Genomic DNA, 19,049 nt, shown 5'->3' on the forward strand with positions numbered 1-19,049 from the left:
AAACCTTGATTATTATTCTAAGTAGACCTCAGGAAAAAACATAAAATGATGAAAATGGGGAAACTATGAAAGTATGGCTTAGGTTACCTGCTGAATATAAATGGTAGGTTGCTCATTATTTTGGAAGAGTGTGTTCCTTTTTTTTCTCAAGCAGGATCAGCAGTTTCCCCTCCCTTTCCATCCTCTCTGTATCTCTCTCTCTCTTTCTGCTTTCAGATTGTCTGTCATTCTTCATTCAGCCTTGTATTCATTTTGATTCTGCTCTAGCAGCTGACAAGTGTGAAATGAATACAGTATCTGTTCACTCCCTCTGTTCCTCCCTCTCTCTCTCTCTCTCTCTCTCTCTCTCTCTATCACTCTCTTTCGCACTCTTCGCCTCTCTCTCCTTTGTGTGTTTTGGAGACTAGATTCTGAAGATTTGGCGAGTTGATTCTCTCTAAGCCTTTTCTTATCTGAGGAAGACATACAAAACTGAGTATCTTCTTTAAGTCTATTTGCTCTTTCTCTTCTGCTCAAGGGGATAACTGTAGAGGCAGTGAGAGAGGGGATTGGTGGAGATTTTTGGATTACAGTGTTTCGAGGTCAAAATGTCAGAGGGTTAACACTGGTACACAGCCTTTTAGCAGAGTGAAACCGTGATGAAAAATGTATATTTTTATTTTAAGTATTGATCTCTTCATATTTACTGCACATATATGTTGTGTGGTGGTGGCGAATGGAATTGAGCTGGTTACAGAAACACAGTCTGTGTCTGGCCGCCCACATTTACTGTATATGTCAAAACACAGACTCGCTCAGAATTGCTGCTGAATCTCCAGCGCTAAACTTTGCAGTAGTGTGAATCTTATGTCGATTCATTTTAGTGAATCAAAAACATAGCGCTTGACCAGAGTAGACAAAATCCAGAAATGAGCTGGTTCTTTTAATAAATAGTTCAAAAAGATGAATTATGAGTGTAAATTCATAATGACACAGACACTTTCATTCAAAGTGACTTAAATTGCATCCAGTTCAAGCATTCCTGGGAATCGAACCCATGACCTTGGCATAGTTAGTGCCTTAGGTCTACTGTTTGAGTTAAAGGAATAGAATCAGTCTGAAATGCTGGAATAGCATTAACAGAACACAAATGAACATTATAACTAAAATATAACTACCTAAATAAACAATTGGATCAAACTGAATCTAAATCTAAATGGCGAAATTAGATTCCCCAATTGAAAAAGCTTTTGGGTTATCGGTTGCACTTTATTTTACAGTAGGTGTACCTACATGTACTTATAGTGTACTTACAGTGTATTTATCTAAGAAAGTCTAATCTAATAGTATCTATAGTACATGTTTGCCACTGTGTTAGATCTCATCTTCATGCGTGGTCAATGTCAAACCCCTCAGTCTTAGGAAAAAGACAAGTATCTGAGTTGTGTGTGTGTGTGTGTGTGTGTGTGTGTGTGTGTGTGTGTGAGCTTGTGTCTCGTTGCTTTGACACAGCTGGAGTGTCCAGTGAGACTAGCAAAGCTGCTAAATAAGCCCTACCCTGCAGATGCTTTTATATATAGTCACACGCAAACGCACACACTCTATATCTCTTGTTTTATTAATAAAAGTGCTCGGGTTGACGTTAAAACGGGCTGAGAAAGACAACTGGGATCACTGTGTGTCTGGTCAGGATGACTAACAAATGCAGTAAAAAAATCACTGAATGAACACTTCCTATCTGTGCGAACACAGATGTGCCTACACGCACGCATATCCAAACAAAGAGGGGCTGTCTTGCATTTCTTTTCTCTCCGTTTCCTTTTGTCTTTGTCTTGCGTTTATCTTTCGCTATGAAAAGGCTGTGCATCTGTCTCTCTCCTCTTACTCGCTCGCTCACTCCTCACAAGTTCATTGGCATTCACTGAACACAGCACAGAGCGCTGAGACCTTCCGGCACTCTGTGCTCAGAGACTGTTTGTGTGTGTGTTCCTCGCTCTATCTCTGTGATTAGGATAGTTATTCTGTATCAATAAGTGAATTAAATCACAGTCACGCTTTTCTTAGAGAAAAATAACAGATGGAACCGCTTGATTTGGTGTCAATGTGTTTGGACTGGAAAATGTTCGCGTTTTAATGAGTATTTTTGTCTTGTTTTTCAGTGAAACATCTTTTTCCATAATAAACAAGATTATTTACCTAATAACCGAAACCGTGCAAGATATTAAGACTTTTTAGATATTGCATTACTTGAACATTTTTCCAGTTGTTTGTCACTTGCTTGTGCTTTAAAAAAATAGTTTTAAGCCTTAATATTTTAAGGGTGAAAAGATGATTTTATATTCTAAAATATTTACTTTAAATGTCAGAGATTTCATACATTTGTTGTTTAGTTGTTGTTTTATTTATTTCTTTCTTTTCTCTTTTTTTACTAATTTTTTTGTTGTTGTTTTATTTATTTCTAGCACCTCTCATGCAATGTCACTTATTAGGCGAATTAATCTTGTCTGTAATATTTAGTTATTTTTACTGGAAATCACGACAAAGATGTGCACTTAAAAACGGTGTGTGGAGAAAGTGAGCGGAAAGTGCTTTTAGGGTATTCCCTCAGTCTGATCTCTCTGTTACTTGTTGCTCGTCATTTACTGAAATCAAAACCGGAAAAACATCCTAAATCGCAGTCGCACAAACAAAGATTCACACATCGTGTGAGAGTGACTATCAAGAAAGGAAAGAAAAACAAGCAATGACTCAGAATAAGAGTGCCCCAGTTATCTAAATCTTACTTCTCTCTTCCTCCTGATGAGAATTCAAGGACTTCCTCTCACAAATGAGCTTGTACGATGTTTGTCGCCCTACTGCTGCTGCATGCTCATTTCAAGTCTGTAATATGTAGACTCTGACTTTCTTCTCACTGGTTGGAGAGAACAACAAATGTACCCAATGAGCGGAGTGTGATTTTGGTCATACGTTCAGTATGACCTGTAGGCAGACCGTAGTCTTTCTTAACTAATCAATATCAAGGTTGTAGGATTGTATTATTTTAAGGTGCTATAATGTGAGGGGTTAAAAACGTCTTTATTTGGGCCGATTAGTTCACTTGTTAGACATTGTTTTGTATGTGATCCATATGGTTGACAGATTAAAAAATACTGACTGTTTGTCTTTCTTTGTTTTAGCTGTGATTTGCTCTTTATCTCTGTGTCTCTGGCTCTTGCTCTCTGGGGTGCTGGAGAAGGGCTCACTCCTCGTTCTCCTAATCCTCTTTATCCTGTCTGAAACCTACCCCACCTGTCGTTACACATCTGGACACACACACACATTATGTGTGTTAAGTTAACACAGTCATACATACTTCAAATACATTAAAGTGTCAAGTTTATAATATATTTTATTTGTACAGATATACATACTGCACTTATAAATGATGTATGAACAAAGCTGTTTGTACAAAACATGGTTTGTTATGCATCCAGGCTGTCCTGTTTATACGTGTAGATTCTACACTGTCATATATAGCTAAGATTTAAAGATATAATGTATATAGTTGGCATATGGCAGTGGGAATTGGGATTCCAAATGGGCAACAAATACATGAAATGTATGAGATAATTATCGTAATATGGTGTAATTCTCAATCAAATGGTGAGACAGTTGCTAAATCAGTCCCACTTTAGTGTTTAGATTATATTCAAGATAAATGACTGCGCAGAAATTGTAATCAGTTCATCTCCTTATTCAATTGTCCTCACAAGTATTGCTTCCTAATTAAGATTTGAACAGCAGTGTGGGTTTCTGTGTGTTATGTGGATGCTGGTGGATTTAAGACTGAAGATCTGGGCTAGTAATCTGTCAGTTTCAGGTTGCAGAATTATTGGGGTCCCCCATCACTAGTTTGCCCTTGAGCGAGGAACTTAACCCTAGGCTGCTCCGAAGGGAAGAATCCCTGCAGTAAATGTGCTGTTAGTCACTTTAGGTAGGAAAATGTCTGCCTAAATGACAATAATAAGATGTGATTTTAAGGTATTTCCCCTTAAGAAATGTACTTTGACAATGCAGAGTTCATATACACTCATGTTTTACTGCAAATTTAGTAGTCGGACTACCGTTCAAAAGTTTGGTGTCCGTAAGATTTTTTTAAATACTTTTATTCAGCAAGAAAGCATTAAGTAAAGACATTTATGATGTTACGAAGTATTTATATTTCAAATAAATGCTGTTCTATGGACCTTACTGTTAATCAAAGACTTCTAAAAACAATGCAACGATGTTTCCACAAAGTATGGAAAAATAGCTGCTGAAAATTCAGCTTTCACAATAAATGACATTTTTAAATATATAAAAATAGAAAAGTTCTTTTGATTTTCAGTAATATTTCAGAGCATTACTGTTTTAGCATAATGTCCTTAAAAACTTTCAAAATCGCATTGACCCCAGACTTTTGAATGGTACTGTATAATATTTCAATAAGTGCAAAACAGTTATTGTCCTTCTACATTTCTATAGAATATATGATGTTTCAACACAGGATAGTTTGATTATTAAAATACAAAAACAGGTGCAATACACCAATAGCTGAGATATACTTATCCCCAATATAGAACAAAAAATATCATCTACATTGAACAAATTTTGCCTCTGTTTAAGAGTCAAAAAAATCTGTATGATCCTATTAACCTCCGTTTATTAGCAGAGAGTTCCGAGAATAGTTCCATTTCTCTTTATTTAGTTGAATTACTAATCAAGCCATAATATATTTCCATCTTCATGTGGACTGCTTTCCTTTATCTGTTGTTGCTGACTAGTTTTATTAATTAGTAGATGATAGTATATCTGGTACTCTATAGCAGTAGACTAAATGGCATTGCAACACCATTATCAAAAGTTCAGTTTTGTCCAACAATGAGGAAAAAATATTTATTTCTGTACAAAAGTCTTTATATTTTTTTCTTATCTAAAGTAATACATTTGTATTACTTGGAAATCATTCACATTTACATCACATCCATATACAACTTAAAGTTAATATCATGTATATTTGAATTATACACTAAAATCAAGCACACACCTTGACAGCACTGTAAGTCACTTTATACAAAAGCATCTGTTTATGAATAGAACTTTTTACACTACTCTTCACTTGACATATCATTAATAAATACAGTTACAAAAATATCTAGTAATATATTTTCTTAGTTACCATTTATGTAACTACATGGGGCACGTCTGAACAAATGCTTATCTGCAAGGTCATCGTTTTTGTGAGATAAGCGTTTGTGCTCATGCCGCAAAAGAGAGTTTGAGGCAGAAAGCATCACCAGAGCCGAGCAGAAGACACTAACACACACATACTCACGGCGCAAGCTCACACTAAAGCAGTGGCGCATGGCTGCCGGGCTATTCTTTGTTTATTAGCATATCTAGATGACAGTGGCATCGCAGGGGCAGTGGTAATTAAGGGCACGACAATGGAAACAGTAATGATGATTGGCATACCATTACATGCCACAGGGAAGGAGGGAGGGAGAGAGGAAAAGAGTGCAGTGGGAAAAGAGATAAATGAAGAAAGCTTGCTCTTTTAATCTCAGCAGGGCTACTACCTCAGTGTGCATGCGGGTTTGTGCATGGGTGTGCACGTGTGTGTTTGCTCTCTTGTTTGCCTGTGTGTAAATATGCACCAGCTCGTTTACTTTCGCTGGGAAGTCGCTTGTTTTCCTTTCCCCTCCCTGTCACACAAGCACACTGATTTTTTTGAGATGGCTTATTTAGAAAGGAGGGGTTTTCTTTTCACCTCTCCTAGCTTTTACTGCTTTAAAGCACTCTATCCTCTAAGTGTCTCATCATATTTCAGGCCTAAAGTCTACTTTTGCTCCATGAGTATTTGTGACTTTTACATTTCTGCTTTTATGCACTGTTTTTTCGCTTAAAGGAATAGTTTGTGCAGAATGAAAATTCAATCATTAAGTACTGAAATGCTAGTTGCATAATTTACCTTAATGTTGTCCTAAACCTGTATGACTTTCTTTTTCTGTGTGACTCAAACTGATTGTTTGAGGAATATCCTAATCCGTCTTTTACACACTGTTATCTAAACGTTTGGGGTCAGTAGATTCAGCTGGTTATATGCAGCACTGAACGTTTTAATCACACTGGTGTGATTGTATAAAAATATTATTCGGCTATTTTTATTTATTTATTTAATTTATTTTTTGAATCTGCATTCAAAATCCACCTCAGTTTGAATGAGCATGACACATCTGGTTTCACACACAAAGTTATCGTATGATATTAGGATTGAAATATAGCACAAAATTTGTACTGGCTATTTTTATGGTGCTTTTTTGACCTCTCAGAACCTGGCAGCCCCAATCCTCAATAACTTTCATTATTTTGAAACGAGATTGGCCAAGATGTAAATCAAAAATCCACCTTTTGTGTTCCACAGAGGAAAGAAAGTTGACTAAACAATGAAATTTTGGGGTTCAATTGTCCCCCAGGGATCAGTAAAGTACTTCTATCTCAGCACCTCTTTGAGAGTGTTTGTCTTTGTGAGTGTATTAGAGGTTGGCCATGTGTTTTCCGGCACACACACACACACACGCATTAAAAACATTAGGCGTGTTTATGTTGGTCTATGAGACGAAACTCTGTTTATATGCACAAAAAGTGTCTCCAGACCACTCCCATTCTGTTTCTCTTGGCACAGACCCTTCCTCTGCCCTACTCTGTATCTCTATCTTTCTTTCTCTTGCACACGCACTCCTCATCCTGTTTTTTGTGTTCTCTAACAAGAGGGACTGTCCTTAATTACCCTCTTTGTACAGTGAAACATACAAGTAGAAGTAGCTTTCTTCAAAATCTTCCTCTTAATCATTGCTCAGATAACCTTCTGCTCTCCACAAGCCAAAAGTGAGTACACTTTGGCTCTTCTGAACTGAGTTAAATTATTATTTTTTTAATTAATCACTGCACATTCAGTAATAATGGTACAGTGAACATTACTTAAATTATTTAGAACTCTGGTAGTCTGTGAAATCCGGTTAGTTGATTAATGGTGGTGGTTGCTGGTTAAACTGACTTTTTATGAATAGTCATTTTGCCAGTCATTTGAATTACTGAATGAGTCATTTAAGATAATAACGTGTCAAAGATTCCATAACTTTGTCTTGGCATCTGAGAAGAGTCCAAAAGCTTCTGAATCATTGATTCGTTTCAGATGACTGCAGACAGGGACACAGTGGTTGAATAATCAGCCATTGCAGAGGTGGATCGATAGCAGCCATCATGGAAATCTGTGTGTGTGGACATGACAGCCAGGTCCAGACGCAAGGGGAATGAAGGATGAAGAAACAAATATAATAGCCTAGAAAGAACTCTACGCAGACCTGTTATTTACAATAGACAACAAATGATTTGAACACACCAGGATAATAAAGTAGTTAAACCAGGAACCAGAGTATAAGAACATGAGTAAATTCAGTACTAAATGCATTTTAAACTGGAGAGATAATTTACTAATTGTAATCCATTACTGATTCCAGTTAGGGTTAGTTTGTAATCCATTACATTACACACTTTTGTTCTATAATCAGATTACTTTTTGATTACTTTTAGCCTAACTTAACTTGTTTATAACATTGATTTAAATAGGAAAATCTTGTACCATGTTGATAAAAAAATACAAAGAGAAAGGAGATATATTCTATGGTTATTAACAACATGAAGTGCATTAATCCAACTACACCGAGTTCTATATTATTGATTCACTACATAACGAATGACTCTAATGAGCTGATTCTTTTTAGTGAAACTGAATTAAATCTTTTAAATTGGGCTATGCTGGTCACACTGTTGGTTCTGTGGCGATGCTGCTGTGCCACTGAATAAGTAATGCAGCAAACTCTTTGAGAATGTTTTAGTTCAGTATGCATTACAGGTGCTAGTACTGCTAATGGAACTGTATGTCATTCATGCATGCAATGTCAGTCATGGTTTTGACATGGTATGCAGTCCAATAAACATACTAGCATTTTTTGTAGTTTTTGCTGTTTTTTATTGATTGTTAAGGTAGTATTTTATTGATAATTCTTAGTATTGGTGATGGTGGCTGTAGTATTTTTACTAGGCATTGTTCTAATTGACACTTTCGTCTCTGGTACTATTTGATGCATTTTAATCTCAATACCAACCAAATCCACAAACCCATTTATTGAAATGTACCATTACACACACTCGGACTGCACTAATTTACTAATCCCCTCTTCAAGGTACCATTCTGTTTGTTTAGCATCCTGCATGTGTGTATATGTGTGATTGTGTGTGTGTGATTTTATGTATGTGTGTGTGTGTGTGTGTGTGTGGGTGTGTGTGTGTGTGTGTGTGTGTTCAGTGCAGCTTTAATGAGAATCAGAACAATGCAATCAGATGTATGCCTTACCAGCCATAATTATGAGGAATATGCACAGCAGTGTGGATGATAGGTCTGTTCCCTCTCTCTCTCTCTCTTGCCAGCGCTCTGTGCTGACAGATGGTTGTGTCAGTCATAATGGGACAAATCTGATCGCTACCGAATGAAAGGCATCCCTCTAGCAGAGAGAGAGAGAGAGAGAGAGAGTCAATGTGTCTGTATTGATGTGTTTACTCAGGGTGAAATTGGCATCCATTAGAGAGAGAATTGTGTTTGTGTGTGTGTGTCTGTGTGTCAGTGAGAATACACGCTCTAAAATGAAGGCTGCATTAATTCATATTCTTTTACATGTGCACAGACACTCTTCCTTTTTGTCACATGTTCACACTGTCTCTTTTTCAAACACAAGACACACACACACATGCACGGCAGGGTGGACTGCGCAGACAGCTTGGCGATGCCGGGGAAGGTGTGTCTCCAGAGTTCCATTGTTCTAGTCGGAGAGGAATCTATGTGGAAAACCTCCTAGATGAAAAGGGGGTGGGGAATGGAGGAATGAAGGAAGAGAGAGGAGGAAAGTGAGCTTTTGTAGGAAGTGGACTAGCAGTGTCCACAAACCAGCTTCTTGGGAAGGGGGTGTGAGTTGTAGTGTTTATATATTCCTGTATCGTATCTAGGTGGATGCAATGTAGGGAGCTGTCAAAAATGTTTTTCTATATGATATGTACAATATTTTGTAATTGTTTTCCCAATGGCTTTTACAAGTCTGAAAAAGAGCTTAAAAATTGACAATGTTGTCAGGATCCTCATGAAATAGAGAGAATGCAGAAGAAACAAGAATGAAGCTGCAGCTGGAATGTTACAGTAAATTATTCATCCTGTCAAAAATCAATTTCTTGGAGGCCTCTCTTCATTCGTCCCTCTACCTCTGTCTTTCTCAATTTTTCTATAAGGTTAAAAGTGCCATGGAACACACAGGATTTCTAGCTGCACTGGGACTAAAATCCACCAAGACGGTGTCTTTCTAGTTATATCCTTTCTCTCTTTCTCTGTCTCTCTTTCTTACTCTCTCTGTCTTTTTGTACCTCTCTTTTGGGAGTCCACTAGTCTCTTAAACAATAAAGAAAAAGGCTAAAAATCTGTTGCTCTCATGAATTGAAACTGCTAATACATGATTTTTCTGGTCTATTTTGTAAGACCAGAATGAAAACTTATTATTTTAATTCACTAGAACTCTGTTTTAAGTTTCATTCAGTGCTTTGCTTTGATAATAGGTGTCCCTTGGAGGCCACAAATCTTAAAAATGCCCAGACTCTGTCTTTTATATAATGTGATTTGCAAGTTTGTAAACATCTTCATTCTGAATGTGAATGAGGTGCTTTTGATTGGCGGCTCTTTAGTCTTAATCTGCTAAAAGGGCTCTCGAGAGGGCTAGAATTGGGGAGGATGGGGTAAGAGAGAAGGTGTTCAGGGTGCTGACCCACGCAGTAATGGAAACGGTCTGCTGAATGATCCCACTTTTGGCACCATTGGACGACAGCTGGACCCTTAGAAGGCTCAGACCCAAAAAAAAAGCCAGTTTTGGAAACAGGCATTCATACTGGTAGTGTTTGAAAGATGGAGCCTTGAGATCCCTACAGACCATTTGTGGGCAGTAACAGACCAGTCAGCTTGTAGTAAAAATCAATTTGTTGCCAAAAAACTAAATACATACTTGAGAAACGTGAATGAATGTCAAGATTTGGACTCTTAGTAAATGTTGTCGCATAACATTAAACAATTCTGGTCAGCAATCTTCTGTGTTTTTTTTTGGAAGGTCAACATTCTGTCTTCCTTGAAGCAACTTACTGTGATAACAAGGCTGTGTCTCTCTATGTCCCCACAGCTGCTAGGATCCCTGAAGAGGAAATTGACTGGGGCTGTCGAGAGTTCTGCATCACTAAACGGGGTCTCTGACACCTCTATGACCCAGGGAGGTGGCAAACGACTATGTCTGGAAGATGTCACCCTGGCCATGGGCCCCAGCTACCCTCAGCCCCCATTCCCTTCTGGGATGGGCAACCATGGGGGTGTTCTGGAAGCTAATCGGCTGAACAGCAACAACAATAATTTGGGCTCTCCGTATTCCGTACCCCCAAATGCTAGTCCTGGATCAACACCAGTCACCGGGGGAGGCTCAGGGGGCTTCAACCCAAATGGGAGTTCAGCCACTCCTTCAGTGGAACAAGAACTGCAGGAGATTTTGGATGAACTTACAAAGAACCCTGATCCCTCTTTACCAGAGCTTGACATTGAGAAAATCTTAGGAAAAGAAAGTGATGACCAGGCAAGTACAGCTGGAGGTTTTGTCCACCCAGAAGGTAATGGCACCCCCAAAAGATCTCCGCAGAGACAGTCACACCTGGAGGCCCACCTCACTCAGTCCCCTGGTTTCTCTCAAGCTGGGTCTCCTCAAGTGGGTCCCAGTCCTGCTGGGGCACCATATACCCTACCACATCCTTCCAAACCAATTCCATCTCAACTCTCAGCATCACCCCTGTCCTCCTCCTCTTCACAAGGGCAAAATCAAGCACGGTCACCTATGCTTTCTGCCGCCCTATCCAACTGGCATGAAGTGTCCCGGGCTCAACAGCTTCAGCAGATGGCATCTAGTAAGCATCATTCTAACAACAGTGCAGGTCCACCACCTGCACAGTCAGGGTTGTCTGGATTGGGCCAGCAGAGTACGTCTTGGGCTGGTCCCTCTCCACCTTACCGACCAGGGGATAAGCTGCCTAACTCATCACCTCATCAGCAGCCCTTCAGCCCAGCAGGAAATATTCAGAGTCCCCAGAATTCTCTAATCTCTAGCATGGCTCCAGCCCCATCCACCAGACCTTCACCACCTTACAGGCCAGAAAAGCTGGCCAGCCCAGCAATTGCTCAGCCCCCTTTCAGCCCCCAGAACAGCATTCTTTCTGGAAATGCCCCACCAGGAGTTTCCGGCACTGCAATCCAAGGTTCTCAGGCAAGTTATCTTCCTGGTGTTGCCCCAACATCCAACAACACTCGACCATCACCTCCTTACCGACCAGATAAACATCCTAGTCCAGCTGGGCAATGCCAACCAGGAACGCAACTTCCCACACAAGGACATCTTTTCAACTCACAAAATAATCAAGCACCTGCAATGTCTAGCCAGCTGTTCAAGGCCATCACATCCAATCAGCCACCCAGTAGCCTCAAGCTCCTAATGCAGGCGCAGGGAAAACCCTCACAGCTGCAACTAAACAAGACCACCACAACTGGTATGGGTCCAGAACCATACTCTTTCAACAACACAAAGCCGTTACGACATTTTGATCCCAATCCCTCCGTGCCCAAGCTGGGTCCTCTGGCTATGGGAGGATACCGCAGTGCTAGCATGCAACCCACGGCGCCCACTTCAGCCACAGGACATGGGCATCTTCTGCCACAGCGCATGCAAAGGGGAATGCCTGCTGGTGGTATTGTGCCTCACTGCAGAGATGTGAGTACTGTTTCTTGCTTGTTTAATTTTTGTATGTAAAATGTCATATATTGCAAAATATATTTTCACAAATAACAAAAAGTCAGACAGCTAGTTTAAAACTCTACTTTAGATATGAGCTCAAGGATTTTCATTATATTCAGGACTAGTGGTTTCTTTATGTCTAACTTGATGTGTTTAGCCACATGAGACTGACACTTTACTCTAAGTGTTAGTTTACCCCAAAATCAATATTCTTTCATTTAATTACTCACACTCATGTTGTTACAAATCAGCAAATTCTTAGTTCATCTTTGGAATACAAATTAAGTTATTTTAGATGAAATCCAAGAGATTTCTGACCCTGCATAGACAACAACGCAACTGACATGTTTAAGGCCCAGAAAGATAGTAAGGACATAATTAAAATAGTCCATGTGACATCAGCGTTTCAACCGTAATTTTATGAAGCTACAAGAATACAATTTGTAAAAATAACTTATTTCTTCTTTTCAATGATTTTGTCGCGCATTCAAAAGAGTACCACAGTGCATACATGTGCATTCCTCTTCCTGCAAAAAAGCTGCAGCACATCGAGGTTTTAAATCAGAATGCCTCAGCAGCATCACTTTGAAGATTTGACATGGAAGAGAAGAAATTGGTGAATAAAGTTTTTTTTTTTTTTTCGTTTTTTTGCGGAATTCTCGTAGCTTCATAACATTATGGTTGAACCACTGATGTCACATAGACTATTTTAACGATGTCCTTACTACATTTCTGGGCCTTGAACACAGTTGTTCCGCTGCTGTCTATGCAGGGTCAAAAAAGATCTCAGATTTCATCAAAAACATCTTAATTTGTGTTCCAAAGATGAACAAAGGTCTCGCAGGTTTTGAACGACATGAGGGTGAGTCATTACTGACAGCATTTTCATTTTTGGGTGAACTCTCCCTTTAAGTACAGGCAATAGATGACTTCTGTGGTTGTTTTTCCTCAGACTGTGATGCATCTATGTAGTCTTCATAATTCTTGATTTATAGAGTCAACAGATGATTTAGCACACTGAAAAAAAAGAGACAAAAGAATAACATTTAGGCAGGGCTTCTAGAATTGTGTAATTAAATAAACAAAAATATACAAGAAGAGGGGATTACATCCCTGGATTTTCCATTAGCTTGTAGAGCTTTGGGTATGCTCACTTCATACAACGGAGACTGTTTCTGAAAGATGGAGTAGGCACCCTGTGGTGTGTACCAAGGGAAGGGAGGGGAGTGGGTGTTCCGACTCTGATGTGTGTATAAGGGGGGCAGTTAGGAAGCTCCAAAGGTTAATTGAATGGACAGCTGAACAGAGAGTGAAGGAATGTGAGTCTTTGTATGTGATTAGCTTTCATGCTAAGAGGCTGAATATGCTCAGTCCATCTCTGTTAATTAGGATAGGGCCAAAAATACTGTTGTTTTTTTGTTGTTGTTTTGATAGTGTATCATGTCTAAAAAGATCATTTCTTGAATAAAAAAAAAGAGAAGAAAAAAGCAACATTTTAAGTTGTTTGTTCTGTGCAACCTGAGAGAAAATTTGAATTTTATTCATTATTGTTTTAGCTCTGAAGTGAGAGTATGTGTGTTTGTTTACGCAGTAAAGAGCAAAGGCTTTGTGACTGTGTGTGTGTGTGTGTGAGTCTGTTTGTATTTCCGTGCTAAAGAGAGAAAGGCAGTGTGTGTAAATGTGTGTGACTATAGAGTTTCAAAGTACTGCTGTGCATTCTGTCTCCCTCCGTGGCGGTCTGTTTGAAGACAGAGTCCCCCTCTTTCAGCCCAGTAGTCCTCTTTCATCACACCAATAAAAGATAATGAATTTTAGAGGAGACTGAGATTGAGGAAGAAAGAGAAAAGGGGGCCAGTTTCTTTAGTGTCTTGGCATGCATGGTTGCAAACTAAAGAGGGACTCAAAACTTCTACCCCCCCAAACTGACTGTCTCTCTCTCTCGCTCTCTCTCTCTCTCACACACACACACAGAGCCAAACTGGCCAAACAAAGCCATATTTAACAATTCAACTCACCATGATTTTTGTTTTGATATGAGATTAGATTTTTGTCCATCTTTTGCAATGTCTAATCTTGGACATTTTGAATTAAGCATTATTAGTTATCTGAAGTTTCATTGTTTGAGTTTAACATTTATAAATATATTTAATGTATTTAATCTAACATATATATATATATATATATATATATATGTTAGGGTTGCTGGGAGAAAAAGGGACCCAAGAGCAGATTCGCAGTTTGCCAAATTTATTGAACAAAAACAAAGGCAATAGTCCAAAACAAATGCTGACAATCAGCAACCAGGTAAGGAATCCAAAACTGAACGGCGTACGGGAACTGGGTACACCAAAAAGAAAAAACAAGATTAAATAAACAAACAGGGCATGAAAACTAGGCACAACTAGAGCACAATAGTTTTAAGGGCAGTAGTGAAACGGATGGTAGACAAGACACACTGACAGAGAAGCACAGAAAGAGAGAAGTATTGAATAAAATCAATGCGAAATTGAGAGACAGGTGTGTGTGAGGAGAGCTGGAACACTAATTAGAATAAGGTGCAGCTGTGAAGGCAGAGTGAATGGAATTAACCACTTAAGACATAACACAACAGAAGACCTGATGATCAAACCAGTGTCCTGACAATATATATATATATATATATATATATATATATATATATATATATATATATATATATACAGTACAGACCAAAAGTTTGGACACACCTTCTCATTCAAAGAGTTTTCTTTGTTCATGACTATGAAAATTGTAGATTCACACTGAAGGCATCAAAACTATGAATTAAGACATGTGGAATTATATATGGAATTATATACATAAAAAAGTTTGAAACAACTGAAAATATGTCATATTCTAGGTTCTTCAAAGTAGCCACCTTTTGCATGGATTACTGCTTTGCACACTCTTGGCATTCTCTTGATGAGTCACCTGAAATGGTCTTCCAACAGTCTTGAAGGAGTTCCCCGAGAGATGCTTAGCACTTGTTGGCCCTTTTTCCTTCTGTCTGCAGTCCAGCTCACCCCTAAACCATCTTGATTGGGTTCAGGTCCGGTGACTGTGGAGGCCAGGTCATCTGGCGCAGCACCCCATCACTCTCCTTCTTGGTCAAATAGCCCTTGATGCCTTCAGTGTGACTCTACAATTTGAGAGTGAAAATAAAGAAAACTCTTTGAATGAGAAGGTGTGTCCAAACTTTTGGTCTGTACTGTATATATATATATATATATATATATATATATATATGTGCATCTATACACACAATACAAATTATATTTTAATACATTTATTTAAATTTATCACATATAGTATAGATTTTTATAATTGCATAATGTTTACATATTATAAATACACTTATGATATATTTACATTTATGCATTTAGCAGGCACTTTTATCCAAAGCGACTTACAGTGCATTCAGGCAACACATATTTTTTTTTTTACCAGTATGTAAAGGAGTATATTAATGTAAAAATATATCATATATTTAACTAAATTAATAAACTTACACAAGTAACCACTAAACAGGAAAGTGTTTGTAATTGTTTTGGTAAAACTGTGTGACGCATCTTATAATAAACTCTAAACATCTTATAAACAAACGTCTATTTCCTCGAGGAGCATAAACGGGTAGAAAACAAGTTTGATTATTATCAAGACTCATAATTCACAAGAAATATACAGCAGCACAGGTATTTTCCCAGCAGGAGCAGCTTTCTGGTAGTCGTTGACTCAAGTGGGGATTCCCTCCTCCTACTGAACACCTCTCGCTCTTCTCTCTCTGTCATACTAACAGTTTGTGGAGGAAGTCTGTTTGTCTGTGAGCTCAGAAGCAGAAGTGAGATTGCCTTTTTTATCTTTGTAACTTCTCTGTCATTAATAAATTAATTTATTGTAAAAAGCCCAGAACCAGGAAGAGGCGAGAATGAGAGAGAAGAGGATGGGGAAAGGAGTGGTTAAATGTCGAAAAAGTTAATTTCTATGTGGGATTTTAGAACACATTTTCTCCTCATCTTGCCGTCTGTTTGTAGTCAGTTCCAGTTACCTAGATATGAAAAACCCTTTTATCCTTTCCTCTACTTGCCTTTTTTACATCAGTGACAAATTCTTTGTTTCACTCTGTCTCTTTGTGTTTCTTTCTCTCTGTTTTAGCTGTCTTCTGTGCCTTGGTGTGACAGATTGGATAACCCTAGCGGTGTGTGTGTGTGTGTGTGTGAGAGAGGTTTATTTGCCCTCACAGCAGCAGTGGACACTTGACCACATGTACTGAATATACACTCTCTCACACGAAGCCTACAGGCTATAAACATGGCTGATTTGTGTTTGTGGTGTATGCTGTCATATAAGCAGAGCTGCTTCTGTCCTCTCTATGTGTTTAAGTGGTTGCCGGAGAACCTCAGGTGTGGCTTTAGCTGATTGGTTTATGTGACTAGAGACATTTTTGATGTCATTTCCCTAGTGCCAAATTGATGTTTAAGTGACTCAGTGAATCTGAGGTCAGAAGGAAAGTGATTGATTGATGTTAAAGCACAGTGGAGACGTGGTTGAATGCTGGAGAGAGTTGAATTTATAGGGGTTGAGGAACTGTGCTGCCTCTACTGTTTATAGTATAAACTTTGATTTCTCCTCAAAGTTCATAAATAAAAAGATTATTTGGTTTCGAATCGAAAGAATTTAATCAGAAATGTTGATATACAAAGATTCTGTTTAGTGTTTTCCTATCAAACTACAGTCATCTTTTCAAAGTATACTTGAGAGGAAACATAACTGAACATTTGAAGGATTAAAAGTTCATCTCCCACCATAAACAATCTCCACCAGTGTTATTGTAGTATTATTTACTGGGCTTCTTCGCCCGAAAACGGGCGAAAACTTGAACGTTTTGAAATGTTTAATTTTTTTGCTTCATCGGATGGGGATGAAACTTGGTGACTTTTGTTGTATTACCTATATGAACACACAAAAAAATCAAGGAGATGATTCTGATATGTTAAAGGGTCGTAAAAAAAAAAGTCACACTTAGCTTCCTCCCGCCCGAAAACGGGCGACATAGGAAATGAATGGGAAATACGAAAAAATAGGAAAACTCAGAGAAACTTTTGGTGGTACAAGCTACAGATCAGCAACTGTGCTGAAAAAAAGTGTACAGCAATGAAGGGGTGACACTCTAGAACATCAAGAGTGCAAATAAGACCCCCCCCCCCCACACACACACACACACCCACGCACACAAACACACACACACATACACAGATAAACTGGCGACTGCAACAGCAAATTTGTAGAATATTCCACATAAAATCAATAAATGAAAAAAAAAACTTGCTCAAATACACACACACACACACAGAGAGAGAGAGAGAGAGAGAGAGAGAGAGAGAAAGAAAGAGAGAGACTGGTAAGACTGCAACAGCAAATTTTGAGAATATGCAAAAATAAATAAATAAAAAATACAAAAAGAGACTCTCGCTCAAATGCAACACACACACACACACACACACACACACACACACACACACACACACACACACATTCACTCACACATACACACACACACACACACACACATTGTGTTCCCTTTCTAACCAAATGCTATAGTTTGATTGTAATCATAATGCAAAACCTGATACTTATCTAAACATTTTTGTTAAGAAAATAAAGTAATCATCTTTTAGAATATCTAAATGTATATCTAAATAAAAAAACCGAATAAGATAGAGAAATCATGTCTAAAACAACAAAAGGAATCAAATAGCCTTTCTACATAGGATATATAGGAAGCTATAGACAGCCTACAGGCTGGTACAGGACATTACACAAAAGTGGCTATTTTTTAAAGCCACTAGATGAAGTTCTTCTCCTGGAACATTTTTTTTTTAGGCTGGCACTCTATTTTGATGTGAAATGTTGCATTTATTGAATTTTTTTTAAAAAATAAATATAAAATAAAAAATGATATATTAATTCTAATGGAAAAAATAGCTCATAAAAATTATATAATTAATGCAAAGTATCATAAATATATCTAAAAATTCTAAATAATAATCAGAAAACATTATAGAACAAAAATATATTTGATTGGTTATCCTGGGAAAAAGTAAAGTACAATTTTAAGGCTTCGCCCGTTTTCGGGCGGGAGGAAGCTAAGTGTGACCCATTTACGAAGAAGCCCAGAGGGTTAAATACTATTATAGTATTTATTAATTTAGCTTAAATTATATATTTTTTATATTTTCAATTTCATTTTAATTTTGTAAGTTTTGGTAATTTTTGCTATGTCATTATATATATATATATATATATATATATATATATGTGTGTGTGTGTGTGTATATATGTGTATATATAGATATAGATTTTTAATATTTTATTTTATTAGTGCTGGGCAATGATTAATCACAATGAATCGCATCCAAAATAAACGTCTTTGTGTAAATAATAATATATGTGTTTGTATTGTGTATATTTAAATTAAATTCAGGTTTATTTGTATAGTGCTTATCACGATGCAATTCGTTGCAAAGCAGCTTTACAGAAAATGTAAGTTTCTACATTATATTTAGTAACAGCTTATCAGTGGTGATGTCCATCTCAATTTGATGTCCATATGGCAGAAATGTACAGTAAAAATCATAAAATATTTTTAAATAAAAAATGTATTAAAAAAAATGTATTAAAAAAATAATAAATAATAAAAAAAAATTTGTTGTTGTTGTAGTTTTGTAAGTTGTCTGAGGGTTTCTGGGGGGTTGGCATCATCTCTTCTCAGGTGTACATTTATTATGCATACAGTATATAAATATACACACATGCATTTATATATTTAAGAAATACATGTTATGTTTTTATATTAAATATATTTTTATATAATGTAATTTATATGAATATAAATATAAACATATTTTTTTTCAAAATACCGTATAAACTGTATGTGTGTGTTTACATATACATAATAAATATACACAGTACATACACATATATTAAATCAACAAAAACGTTTCTTTTGGATACAATGAGTTGCGATTAATCATTGCCCAGCACTAATTTTTATAAATTTTATTTATTTTTAATAGTTTTTGTTGTAGTAATTTTAGTACTTTTGTATGAAAATTATAA

At 37.4% G+C, this 19,049-nt stretch overlaps 1 protein-coding gene across 3 annotated transcripts in view; it reads left to right on the forward strand.

Moving 5' to 3' along the window:
- The window catches only part of LOC132118956 (trithorax group protein osa-like), a 61,940-nt gene that overhangs the window by 23,698 nt on the left and 19,193 nt on the right, over positions 1-19,049 (forward strand). For all 3 annotated transcript variants that reach the window (XR_009426084.1, XM_059528710.1, XM_059528718.1), the window contains exon 2: positions 10,269-11,891. Coding sequence is in view for 2 of the 3 variants with exons in the window: in XM_059528710.1 (XP_059384693.1) it covers positions 10,269-11,891 (1,623 nt within the window). In the remaining variant the exon portion in view is untranslated. The remainder of the gene's footprint in view (positions 1-10,268; positions 11,892-19,049) is intronic.

Source organism: Carassius carassius, chromosome 3, assembly GCF_963082965.1.
Source record: "Carassius carassius chromosome 3, fCarCar2.1, whole genome shotgun sequence".
Classification (NCBI taxonomy): domain Eukaryota; kingdom Metazoa; phylum Chordata; class Actinopteri; order Cypriniformes; family Cyprinidae; genus Carassius; species Carassius carassius.